The 12,437-nt window shown below is 55.2% G+C and overlaps 3 protein-coding genes across 3 annotated transcripts; 1 reads left to right on the top strand and 2 right to left on the bottom strand.

The window, feature by feature from the left end:
- Positions 1–1,361: 1,361 nt before the first annotated feature.
- On the bottom strand, positions 1,362–6,055 carry DICSQDRAFT_107981 (glycoside hydrolase family 92 protein). Its single transcript, XM_007367133.1, has 16 exons — positions 5,848–6,055; positions 5,413–5,768; positions 4,786–5,351; positions 4,636–4,728; positions 4,460–4,586; positions 4,390–4,403; positions 4,204–4,334; positions 4,018–4,145; positions 3,666–3,953; positions 3,589–3,611; positions 3,421–3,537; positions 3,270–3,364; positions 2,999–3,215; positions 2,323–2,934; positions 2,185–2,230; positions 1,362–2,133 (listed from the first exon to the last, which is right to left on the bottom strand). Exons 1-14 carry the CDS (start codon positions 5,964–5,966, stop codon positions 2,899–2,901), a joined length of 2,310 nt encoding a protein of 769 aa, XP_007367195.1. The 5' UTR covers positions 5,967–6,055; the 3' UTR covers positions 1,362–2,133; positions 2,185–2,230; positions 2,323–2,898.
- Positions 6,056–6,283: 228 nt separating this feature from the next.
- DICSQDRAFT_155963 (glycoside hydrolase) lies at positions 6,284–10,354 on the top strand. The gene is made up of 16 exons (XM_007367134.1): positions 6,284–6,477; positions 6,527–7,063; positions 7,115–7,193; positions 7,249–7,607; positions 7,669–7,803; positions 7,857–7,996; positions 8,049–8,065; positions 8,119–8,386; positions 8,443–8,618; positions 8,682–9,069; positions 9,213–9,302; positions 9,425–9,552; positions 9,609–9,676; positions 9,767–9,872; positions 9,949–10,025; positions 10,090–10,354. Exons 2-16 carry the CDS (start codon positions 6,840–6,842, stop codon positions 10,244–10,246), a joined length of 2,412 nt encoding a protein of 803 aa, XP_007367196.1. The 5' UTR covers positions 6,284–6,477; positions 6,527–6,839; the 3' UTR covers positions 10,247–10,354.
- A 573-nt stretch (positions 10,355–10,927) lies between these two features.
- On the bottom strand, positions 10,928–12,437 carry DICSQDRAFT_181565 (uncharacterized protein; the record flags this gene model as incomplete). The annotated part of the gene is made up of 7 exons (XM_007367135.1): positions 12,399–12,437; positions 12,207–12,321; positions 11,783–12,131; positions 11,552–11,702; positions 11,335–11,484; positions 11,163–11,273; positions 10,928–11,101 (listed from the first exon to the last, which is right to left on the bottom strand). The coding sequence occupies exons 3-7, from the start codon at positions 12,061–12,063 to the stop codon at positions 10,928–10,930; spliced, it is 867 nt and encodes a 288-aa protein (XP_007367197.1). The 5' UTR covers positions 12,064–12,131; positions 12,207–12,321; positions 12,399–12,437.

The following is a 12,437-nucleotide window of genomic DNA, read 5'->3' on the forward strand; positions in this document are numbered from 1 at the left end:
ACTACTTGCTATGTCCTCAGAGAACCGGCGGGTCCCTGCGGACCTTGGGAGAGCGCCGGTTCGGGGTGAGTCCGCACGTCTGCCAGACGAGCTAGGACCTCCGGGGATAGAGCTTCCTGACGAAGCGTCCGGGTCTCGGGGAGACCGCCTCAGAGGCGAAGCTCGAGTCGAGCTCGCGGTCTCACGGTGTGTCGCGTGTGATGTCGAGGGTTCCGTCATGGTAGGTGCCTAACACACAATACAATCTAGAAACCCACGTATTCGTGGTATGAAGTGTAAAAAAGTGTAATGATACGGGTGTCGCCTGATTCACACAAGTCCAAAGTACACTGAACCAATCTCTAGATTGAGAGGGCGTATACTATGGTGGACGTGGTGAAAGGCTGAGAAGCCTTCGCCACGTCGCGCGGATCCAGATGGATCAGCGCCGATCACCATGACGATCCAGATTTAGATACAAGATGTAGATTAACTATGTAGATAAGATAAGATAATGAACGATCCGTTACATCACCACTTCATTGCCCTTCTGGGTACTTTGTCTAAAGCTCTAACACCCGTCTGAACTAGTTTTCGTAGTGTTCGGCACACTTCAGAACCACCTTCCTATATATGGATAATGCTCTCAGCGGTAATAGATTTAGTGACCAAGTCGTCACGACTTGCCGAAAAGACCCATCTCGCCTTGGATGCGCTGAGCAAGTCCAACCCAGGATATGTAGTCTATAGCCCCCTCGAGTGCAGTAGTAACTCTTTTGTCATAATGGCGACCCATGCTTTGTAGCACTAATCCGTGTTGTTCGGGTGATCACGATCCAATTTCAGTCAAGCAGTTCTTTAATGCTGCACGATCCACGGCTTGATCAGTCTCATATTCTGGTCGTAATGATTCAGCTCTACATTCGACGTGGGAGCTTTTGTGTGTCTCCGATAGTATTTGAGGATCGTCACGAACATGGAGGCAGCAGTGGTGTATGTGAACCTTGAGTTAGCTGACCTAATAGAGCAGGGGTCTGGTTCGGGATGGATGAGTGGAAGAGTTCGTCCATATCCTATGGTGGCATCTCGACAGGGACGGGAAGTTGTGACTCTTAAACAGGATTGGCATATGTACCCGAAGTAAGCCCGGAAATGTCGATAATCAAAGCCAGGTCTCGCGCAAAATGCATCGTCCGAATCGATACGCTCTTAGCTAGCGTAAGTAAGTCAGAACCGCTATTGAGGCAGCACCTACTTACTATACACGGGCTCCTTCAGTTCCTACAAACCTCAGCAGCTGCTGACTTGTTGGTTGACCTCGCTCTTTAGCATCTCGCCGTCCTGCAGCAGGCTATCTCATGTATAAGCCATATTATTTGTTTGATGTGCTAGCATACTGCTTCACGCTACGCTAATTCGCACAGAATCCTCTTGACTCTCAGCTCGTCCCAGGTTGTTCCCAGTCTCACGCTGTGGCCTCCGATGCTTCCCTTATCGCCCCGAGTCCTTCATTATCACTGACCTAGAAGGGACGACTACTAGCATCGTTTCTCGGGCATGTTGGACCAGCATGCTACGATGACATCCGCAAGCGGACCCACCATCGCGATCGTTGCTCCGGGCTCGATGGGCTCTGCGGTCGCCCGCCGCCTCACCTCGCCCCCGCACCCTTGCACAGTCCTGACTAGTCTCGACAACCGTTCGCCCGCGTCCATCTCGCGGGCGCACTCCGCAGGCATGCAAGACTCACCCCTCACAGGGATCGCGCGCCGCGCGGACTGGGTTCTCAGCATCGTCCCTCCCGCCAGTGCGGAATCCTTCGCCAAGGAGTTCATCGGAGCATACCAAGCATGTGAAGACGCGAATCCGCGGCTGGTCTTCGTCGACTGCAATGCCCTTTCGCCCATGACGAAGGAGCGCGTCTCATCTCTCTTCTTAGGCACCTCCGTCCGTTTCCTGGACGCTCGTATCATTGGTATCGAGCCATCACCTGGGTACGACCCTGCCTTTTACGCGGCCGCCTCTCCAAAACCTGGCGACCAAGAGGCATTGGATGCGTTCGAGAGGCTCGGTGAACGAGGATTGAATGTCAAATTACTGAGGGGAGAGGGCGTCGGTGTCGGGGATGCTGCTGCGTTGAAGATGTCCTATTCGGTGCGCACCTCGTAAACCGGTGCTCTTGGCATGCCTCAAGCCTTATTTTAGGGCATCGCGAAGGGCTTTATTGGCCTCACTGCGACGATGATACTTGGTAAGCACCCTCTGCGCCCTGGCTATCGTCGCCGCAATGTAACTCCGCTTATGCTGCCTTCGTCTCTCTCGTCTGCACTCTGTGAAACTCAGCCGCGCACGCATCGTCGCCCGCCACAGCCCACGCCCTCCTGACGGAGCTACGCGTCTCCCAGCCCCAATATCTCGATAACATCGTTCGCTGGGTACCCGGCATGTTCCCCAAGGCCTATCGCTTCGTTGCGGAGATGGAAGAGATGGCAGCCTTCGTACGCGTGGGCTTGGGCAATGGAGAGGCGAAGATATTAGAAGGGTACGCCAGGTTGTTCGAAAGAATTGCTAACGCTCGAAATGGAGGCACAATGGCCGCTGAGAAAGAGCAAGCGTCGGATGTGGATGTGCTCAGGGCATTCGTAGAGGATGCGAAGGAGGCATTGAAAGGAGCTGGCGAGAAAGAATATTGATCTTTTGCTGAGAACGTTTGAACTTGGAAGATGAGGCACTGGAGAGAAGAAACGCGGCAACGATGGTGGCTGATTGAGACACAACTCCAAAGGTTTATGAAGCAGATAGTGCGATATGCTGTTGTCATCGATATCATAGTAGATCGATTACTGGCGTTGTATCAAGCCCTTCGCACCCGCCGCATGATTATGGTACGAAGTCAGGTGGAGACTCATAGCATACGTTCTAGAGCTCGATGTGTTCGTACCTCTTATCCTGGGTCTTACGGTCTAGTCAACATCCTACGCTGTAACACAAACGCATAAGACTCGGATGTAGGACGTACAAGAGTACTCGAAGACCATTTTTGAGGCGCGCTGCTCATCTCATAGTTGATGTGGCCGCCGTTAGCAATGTCAGCATGCGTGAGGATGGGAGAGGCGAGCTCGCGGCCGTTGACGGTCACGCTCTTGATGTAGGGTTTCTTAGGTGCGCCGGAGGAAGTAATGACGAGCGGCTGCTTCGCCCCGGGGAGGTCGATTGTGACCTTGTCGAAGAAGGGCCTGAGATGAGTGCTCGTCAGCTAGACGTTCGCGCCGATGGACGCAGGTACTGACGTTCCGACCACATACTCCGCCGAGACAGGGTCCACAGGATAGAATCCGAGCGCGCTGAAAACGTACCATGCGCTCATCTGGCCGCAGTCCTCGTTCTGCGTCATAGCAGATTAGTCACAATTACGGAGCAGCAAGGGCGGAGGCTCCATACGCCTGAGAGGCCGTTGACGGAGTTGTTGTAGTTGTCCTTGGCCACTTCCCGAATGCGCTCTTGGGACTTCGACGCCGCGCCTGCGAGCGAATATAGGTATGGGATATGGTGCGACGGCTACGGGAAACCATCAATCTCCTCATGAAGCACGTAGGGGACGCTCCTTACCTCGTTGGTGTGGTCATTGTGGCCTGTAATGGATCTCTTCAGCAATTCAGCGCGCTACGTGCACTCAAGAACCTCACCTCCGTCAAAGTGCTCGTCCAAGAACTCGACAAACGACTTATTACCGCCCCGCCTCTGGATCAACGCCGGTACGTCATGCACAACATCGAATGTGTACGCCCACATGTCACCCTCCGTCCATCCCTGATCTTGACCCGCCCACGAGCCGTCCACGTTACGCGCCTCCATGAAACCCGTATCGTTGTTGAAGATGGAGAAAGGGGCAGAAAACGCGCGAGCGCGGAAGAACGCAGCGTCGTCAGTGTTATTGAGGGCGGCGGCGAGCACAGAGACGGCGTAGTCGTCGTCTAGGCAAGAGAATGAGACGCTGGATAGTGCAGGATAAACCTGAGAGAGCGAGTAGAGACGTACAGGCGTAGTCGAGCGTACGCGAGGCAGCTTCGGAGTGGATGTCGTCAGCGACCCAGCCCTTGGAAGCATACACCGAGGAGAGGCCCGCGCGAACTTCGTAGCCGACGTTCTGTTCTCGATCAAAGTAGCTATCGAGATATCGGTGTGAGCACATCCAGGTACGTTCACGGAGGCTATATGGCTCACGAGGTGGTCCAATCGTCGTCAGGCGGGACAGTCGCGTCCTTGTGGACGGCTTCGTACGCAGTGTCGAGGTCGAAATCTTTGAACCCCTTGACGACGGCCTCCGCGACGAGAGAATCCGCATGAGTGCCGACCTAAGAGAATGAAGGTAGGCAGGGCGTAGGGTATACGGCATAGCTATTATCTCACCATGACATTCGTTTCTGCATCGCAGAGAAAGGTCAGCCAACCAGGATGTACTAAGGGGCAAGTTGCGCACCGACGATGTTCTTCCACATAGGAAGCCAGCCGCCCTCCTTGTAGTCTTGGAGCATGCTCTGCACCATGCCTGAGATGCGTTCGGGCGCCAGGAGGATCTGCCAGGCCCACTCAGCGCGGAATGTATCCTGCACGGTCGTCAGGCCAATGATGCATACTCGATGAATCGTATCCTACCCAGATGGAGTAGCCGGTATACGAGATGCCTTCGTGCACTTGATCGTCGTAACCGGAGTAGTATTTGCCATCTTCCTCTTGTTCGTAAGGATACTACCGTGAACACGTGTCAACAGCACATTTCGCCTCATCAGACAGACAAGGACCTACTTGCAGTGTATGGAACACCCCGGTATAGAATACCTCGGCCTGTTCCTGGGTCGCACCCTCTATCTTGATCCGGTCGAGCTTCTCTGCCCACTGCGTCCTCGTCTGCTCCGCCGTCTGCTCGAGGCTCGTCCCGTCCGAGATCTCCTTCTCCAAGTTCGCCCGCGCCTGCTCGACTGAGATGAATGACACACCCACGCGCACGTCCACCTTCTTCGTGCCCTCCTTGAACCTCGCGAAGCCCGAAAGGAGCGCGCCCTCACCCGCCGTCTTGCCCTCACTGACCGTACCATTCTGCGCTGTCCCGTAGCTGGTGAACTCCTGGTCGAACCTAGCGACAAAGTACCCCGACCAGTTAGTCGCAGGGTTTGGGCCAATGATGAAGTCCTGTCGCTCGGGGTTGCGCCCGGAGATCTCGCGCGCAGCGGGGTCGATGGTGATCGCGCCGTGGGGGAAGGTGAAGTTCGTGGGGCCGTTGGGGCCCACAACCTGTGGGCGAGTCGCTTCAACAAGGACGTATGGCGTCCGGGTGTCCGTGAAAGTGAAGCGGAGGTGACCGACGCGGGAGGCTTCAGAGGGATGGGGTCAGCGGACACAGGCTCGGAGGACACTAGGACAGACAAGGCTCACTCGCGGACTGCTCGGCATGTATTTGCCCCCCTTCGATGGCATTGAGGATGACTGAGTAGTAGTTCGCGGATGCGATCTCGTTCGTGTGGCTGAAGCCCATCCCGCGCTTCTCAAACTCCGGCTGCACGGTCCCGGCCCCGGGTGCAACGACGACTTGGCCGCTCTCACCCATCCAAATGGCAGGCTGGTGGGTGCCTTGGAAGCCATGAATAGAGGAGTCGGTGTAGTTGTAGGGAGTGACAGAGACGTAGTTCTGGCGCGTTTGTGCGACCCAGCGTGTCATGGCGAAGGGCGGAGCAGTCGAAGGAATCATCCCGCCGGAACCATTGGGAGAGTCACCGCCGTTGCCAATGAAGCTGCGTCATAGAGTGTAGGATCAGAGCCTCAGACAGTGGGCGATGCGGAGGGCAGGTGAAGACAGCAGAGAGAACGTACGGGTCGACATAGTCCAGAGCCTTGCTTGCTGGCTTGGAGAACGCGTCAGGCGCGTCGCGCGAGTGAAGCCGGGCGCTAGCTGCGACAGCCAGAAAAGTCAGAGCGAGCAGACGACCCATTGCTCCGATTTCGAGTCCAGTGTCCCCTCTACGAGTGGCTCTACGCGTACACCCGGCGGTGTATATACGCCCTGGATGAGATGAACAAGGTGGTCGACGTCGAGAACAGCGAAGAGACCCGCTTGAGATCACTTGACTGCCCGTTCACGTACTCACCGGCCAAATCCAGAAGCGCCCATCGACTCCGACTCCCCACGTGTCAATTCCTCAATCGACTTCTTGCCCTACGCAGTCCAACAATCGCAACGATCGACTACATATCACCCCCTCGGACGCTGTTGAGAACGACAAGACGAAGGAGCCCTGCAAGCGAGAGAGCCTGATCCAAATCTGCCCTTTACCAAGGAAAGTAACGTAACGTCACCTCTCAATCAGACGCGCCGACTCACCTTCGCGAATCCGAGCCATGGTCAGCTGCCATCACAACCGTGGTCCACCTGAATCATCCATGCCCACCCTCTGTCTGCTCTGGTATTCTAACATGCATTCCACGGCAATCCACAGTGCATGAGTATGACAGACTTCTTCAGTGCGCCAACCCATCTGACCTCTCCGTGCAGATACCCCGGTGTTCTCCAAAGAAGTATGACAGACCCGCACCATCAGTCGACCAGCATGCCTCCCGGCGCAATGTCGGCAGATAGGCTCAACCACACCAGCTTCAGCCTTACGACCGTCCTGTACCCATCATAATGTGCGAAGGCGGCCCGCTCTTAGGGCCGCTTTCGATTCTCCGTCGTCCGTCAACTGACCCCGGGGTACCTTACAACAAACGTAGCCGGATGATGCTCTGGTACATACATAAGGATTCGCTTACGAGCATTCGACGCGCTGTACATCTGTCGACCGAGACGCACAACGCGCGCCGACATCATGCGCGTACTCGCCTTGGCCCTCCTGCCACTATTCTCGGTTGTGGCGGCAGATACAGCGCGAAGCCGGTTCGACGTCCGCGATGACCTGCACTTCCCACTACACGCACGCGCGACAAACAAGGATGGCTCGACTCCTGTGTATAAGAACTCGAAGGCGTCGATAGAAGACCGGGTAAACGACCTCCTTCCGAGGATGACCATACAAGAGAAGGTCGCGCAGATGTGAGTCAACATACTCTTTGAATTTACACTGTCTCACGACAGGTCTCTCAGCATCCAGGGTGACATGAACGGCTGGATGGATTTCAACGACCCTCTCGACGACACGCTGACATTCAACCAGACCGGCCTAGTACGCGTTTCGGAGCATTCCCCTAGATTACTTCATGCTTATCCATCCTCTGCAGAGAGCCATGATGGCCACCAAAGCCGGCTCGATCTGGGGCGGCTACCTTACGCCTTGGGACAAATTCGTCTTTGGCGTCACCGTCGGCCAAAAGTATCTCATGGAGAACACCACACTCGGCATTCCCGCCATCATCCAGTCCGAGGGCCTGCATGGCTTTACGAACAACGGCACCATCTGGCCTTCTCCAATCGGCCTGGCGGCGTCGTTCAACCCGGCGCTGCTGCAAGAGGCGGCGAAGACGATCGCGGACGAGGCGGAGGGGCTGGGGTTCTCGCAAATATTCGCGCCGGTGCTGGATCTGAGCAGGGAGTTAAGGTGGGGAAGGGTGGAAGAGAACTTTGGGGAGGATCCTTTCTTGTATGACTAGTGCTCCATCGACACTGCGGACACGACTCACGCATGACATTGCGTTTTATAGGACGGGAGAGATGGGCCACGCATACGTCACTGGCCTGCAGTCCGGGAGAAGACGCAACGTCAGCTCGACCGCGATCGGCCGCATGGCTGCGACATGCAAGCACTTTGCCGCGTTCGGCAGTCCTCAGGGAGGATTGTGAGTTCTCCCCGAGAGCCTTTTCTATATTACCGTACTCATCTTCCGTGCAGGAATACCGCACAAGTCACTGGTGGAGAACGCGAGCTCCGAACGAATTACCTAAAACCGTTCAACAGAGCATGCGTCGAGGCGTTTTCGATCATGACTGCATATTCGAGCTACGATGGTATCCCGGCTATCGCAAACACTCGTGAGTAGAATGATATCTCTTCGAGACACGCTGATCAACAGTCCTTCACCAGACCTCCTTACTGATATCGTGAGATTCCTCACCTCTCACTATGTCCGGTAACTCAATTAAACTCGCTATAGCTCCGTACCGAGTGGGGCTACCCATACTGGGTGACGGCCGACGCCGGCTCTGTCGATCTGCTCATCAACCAGCATGGTCTCTGTGACACCCGCGAATGCGCTGCGAAGATTGCGCTTGAGAATGGGCTTCAAGGGGAGATGGGCGGCGGGACGTACACCTATCTGACGCTTCCGGACCAAGTCCAGGCGGGCACCGTGGACATCTCTTACGTGGACGAGACTGTCAAGGCAATGCTCCGAACCAAGTTCGCTCTGGGTCTCTTTGAGAGTGAGTCTGTCCATTCACCTCTTTGTAGCCAGTCATTTGATTCATACCGCCGTCAGACCCGTACCCGTACGAAGACTACCTCAGTACCCTCCGCACGCCCGAGACGCGGGAGCTTCTTCATAGCATGGAGCAAGAGACCATCATCTTGCTCGAAAACCGCAACAACACGCTTCCGCTCAGCAAGTCAATCAACTCAGTTGCTCTCATTGGCCCTCAAGTCGATCGTGTTTCCGTGAGTTGAACTCCCTTCACTTGGGTGAACTGGCTCAGACTGACCTCACTCTATGCCGCGCAGTTCGGCGACTATGTCTTCTTCAACGCCTCCCTGAACGGCATCTCCCCCCTCGCCGGCTTCACCCAACTCCTCTCCAACACCTCCGTGCAGATCAAGTACGCTCAAGGCTGCGAGCTCTGGTCCAACGACCCCTCGGGCATCCCCACCGCGGTCGAAGCCGCGAAGTCCGCCGACGCCGCGATCGTTATGGTTGGCACCTGGACGCTCGATCAAACCCTTCTTTGGACCCCAGGCACGAACGCGACGACTGGGGAACACGTCGACTTATCGGACCTCGGGCTCGTCGGGGCGCAGATGCAGCTCGTTCAGGCCATCAAGGACGCGGGGAAGCCGACGATTGTGGTTCTGGTCAGCGGGAAGCCGGTTGCGGAGCCGTGGATCCAAGCGCGTGAGTGCTAGATTCCACTTGTCTCCCGTCCAGTCGTCACGTTGGTCGGTATTATGGGTCGTGACCCGAATTGTGGCTCAATTGTCGTTGGGAATCCGACGCGCAGACTGATGCTGACGAACGACGGCGGTGGACGTTGACAGACGCGGATGCGGTCGTGCAGCAGTTCTATCCGGGTGAGCTCGGCGGACTTGCCCTTGCCGAAGTTATCTTCGGAGACGTAAATCCCTCAGGTGCGTATGCATCTTCCTATCCAACCGTGCCAGCACTCAACATTATTCGCTTCCGTATATCATCATTGATCGTCTTGGTCTCGTGCTGCGCCACGGTTGCTACTCTGCATGCTACCTCACAGGGAAGCTGCCAGTATCGTTCCCCAGAAGCGTCGGTACAACTCCAGTGTTTTACAATTACCTAAAAGGAGGTCGATTCATTGACCCCGGCGAGGTGCTCGACGACGGAACCTTGATCTTCGGCCACCAGGCACGTACAGCCCTCCAGACTGTATCCCTATATGGAGCTCATGCCATCTCACGCAGTATGTCCTCGATACCCCGACCCCAATTTGGAGTTTCGGGCATGGTCTAAGTTACACAACATTCAACTAGTAAGTCGTGCTCCCTGACCGCACCCGAGCGATGCAGTCGCTAGCACCACATTGTGGCAAATGGCTTTGGAGCTCACGACACTCGTCTAGCACGGATCTGACGCTATCCAAGTCGACGATAGGCACGAATGAGGATTTCAGCGTATCAGTGACGGTGCACAACACCGGCGATAGGGATGGAAAGGAGGTCGTTCAGGTGCGTTATTTCTTCCAATTCTGTCGACTAGCATGCGGCTGCCTGCTCAATGGACGTAATCCTCTGAATGGCATAGGTGTACGCGACGGACGTCGTCTCCTCCGTCGTGACACCAAATCAAGAGCTAGTAGGATTCCAGAAGGTGGACCTTGCGTACGTCCGCTGCCCTCGCTTGTGCTATTGAACTCTTATATTCACACGCATTTCATCACGACAGCTCCGGAGAGTCGAAGACAGTAACGATCAACGTGAACTCATCCCAACTCGCTTTGTGGTCGCTGAGAAACAGCTGGGTCGTCGAGTCCGGGACTTTCGCGATCAAAGTCGGGACCAGTGACCAGACGTTCTTGAATACGACTTTGACGGTGCAGTAGGCGGTGGAGCCGCAGACATGCTGTGCGTGTGCGATGCATTCGGAACAATGTTGTACATCTACCTTGCAATGATGCTCGTCGAGGCGAGTCCTGCCAAGTTTACTTAATAGAGCGGCATATCAAAATCCTACGGCGCAAGCCTGATTGGTCTCGGTTCGCGCTGAAAGACGTCCTCGGTCTGTTGACTCAGACCGGCGTCTTAGCTATTTGATACTAGTCCTGAGCTCCTAGATGACGGCCGACGATTCCCATCCTGCAATCGGCCTGTACGAGCGCGTGCTCCTCTCTGCACGCTCCTTATGGTACGCAAAACCGATCTTAGCCAGTATCGTTCGGGTTGCGATCGGGTCTTCTACGACTCCTAAAGATACGATCTACAGAATTCCCTGTCCTTTTGCGAGGTCGTGAATGTGATATCTGCTCTCTTCGACAACTAATGGCTCATCTATCTGCAGCGTCTTGGGGCTCTAACTCGTACTCCCACTCCTCCCGATGGAGGTCATCAGCGCGCACTGGTTCGCCGAAGGAAGCTAAGCTGAACGTCGAAGCGTGCTGCGAGCGCTCATGCTGGAAATAGAGACATGTCGAAGGCATACATTGCAAAACCGGAACCCTCATAACTTCATTCTTTTCCGGGATACTCGACTAATCCGAGAACAGCGGCTGTGCCCACGGAAAAAGTCAGCCAAGGTCTTTCGACGGCGAGGAGGTGTCGCAGCGCAGACCTTGCATCCGTTGTCCGTCTATCTCGATGTCTTGCGTTGTGACATTGATTTTACCTTCACGTTGAAGTCTCTCTAGGGCGCTCAGGACCTCGCCGGCCTCGCAAGGAGGCACCTCGTCGTGATCCGGATCCTGCAGTCGACGATGAGCTTCAGTATTCACGCTCGAAGTCAAACCCATTGACAGCGCTTACAAATAACCCGTAGAATTGTTCCGACGATGCCACAGCGACGCAAGCACCAGGCTGCTGGCCTAACATGAAGTCTAGGAGGTACTCGACGGCATCATCGCGTACCGGCAAGTCCTGCACAATTGTGGGCTCAGGTGGAGGGGAATATAGTAGAAGGATGAGCGAGCATGCGCACGCCTATTGATAGCATCTTTGTGTCTTCCGGCGCGTTGAACAGGTAGTCGGTAAGGAGCTTGGTTGCAGATGCGATAAAGCCGGGTGCTTGCGGCCGAAACTTAGCCTCAACGTATTGGACGAGGACGTAACTACCTGCACCATCGTGTATCTTGTGGGGCCGAAAGCAGCAAGGTCGGTGTCAGGTGTGCGAGGCGGAAGGTGGTGGCGTGGCTTACCCGAGGGCTGACCTTGTAAATGAGCACGAGGGGCGGGCCTCTGACTTCCCGGTCTGTTAGACAAGCGTGTTTGGACAAGTAGTGACGGAAGAAGCCTAGGAAGTCGAGCATGACGTTCACTGGGAACATTCGACTGTGCGGGTCGTGTGTGCTGATACATGCGAGGATGCGGGTCACGTTGTTACGTTAGTCTCAATCTAGAGAGCGGGACGAAGGATCGAAAAGGCTTACTCTTGTAGGCTCATACAAATATGCGGCTCCACTCCAACTTTCGGATCGACATACATATCTCCAAAGAGATGGGGCCCGAATTGTCCTTCATACCACGTAGGGAGGTAGGGCATGCAGCAAGTCTCGAATTCATTCCGGACGTTCACCAGACCTACTTTGACCCATCTAGAGTCATAAAGGTCTTGAGTCGTCGTAGGGATATTGCACAGAGGGAGGCGAGTTGTGAATTCGTGCGCGACCTTGAAGAAGCCCAGCAGGCAGTGGTCGGAATTGATATACATTGTCAAGGAGCGCCCCTGGCGTCTGGGCCAGGTACGCTCCACCGAATTGGCGACGGTGTTGCATAAAGCTGGGTTTGGAGACATGTAGAATGAGTGGCGTAAATGGGTGTCGTTCTGTTAGGGAGACAGGACGGGTATTTAACTGGTGAAGGATGCGTCTCTCACAATAGAATGAGGTATTTGGCAGGTGACAGCGAGTGACAAACTGGAGACAAGAGGCAATAGTGACAATTGCTTGAGTCCCCGATCACCATCCGCCTGTGCCAAGCGTCAGTCTTGTCGGAGGAGTAGCTCTCATAGTATTCGACTTTGAAATAGCCTGATGGGATTCATACCTGGGAGCGAAGTGAGACATTGACCTCATGAGCTACCGT

Source organism: Dichomitus squalens (assembly GCF_000275845.1).
Source record: "Dichomitus squalens LYAD-421 SS1 unplaced genomic scaffold DICSQscaffold_23, whole genome shotgun sequence".
Lineage (NCBI taxonomy): Eukaryota > Fungi > Basidiomycota > Agaricomycetes > Polyporales > Polyporaceae > Dichomitus > Dichomitus squalens.

Coding starts and splice junctions, on each gene's coding strand:
- DICSQDRAFT_107981 (XM_007367133.1), bottom strand. CDS start 5,966: ATGGGTCGTCTGCTCGCTCTGACTTTTCTGGCTGTCGCAGCTAGCGCC. Junction 3,365..3,420: donor CCGTCAACGGCCTCTCAGGC/GTATGGAGCCTC, acceptor GCTATGACGCAG/AACGAGGACTGCGGCCAGAT. Junction 2,935..2,998: donor AATGGTCTTCGAGTACTCTT/GTACGTCCTACA, acceptor CTAGACCGTAAG/ACCCAGGATAAGAGGTACGA.
- DICSQDRAFT_155963 (XM_007367134.1), top strand. CDS start 6,840: ATGCGCGTACTCGCCTTGGCCCTCCTGCCACTATTCTCGGTTGTGGCG. Junction 7,064..7,114: donor CAAGAGAAGGTCGCGCAGAT/GTGAGTCAACAT, acceptor CAGGTCTCTCAG/CATCCAGGGTGACATGAACG. Junction 8,619..8,681: donor CTCAAGTCGATCGTGTTTCC/GTGAGTTGAACT, acceptor TATGCCGCGCAG/TTCGGCGACTATGTCTTCTT.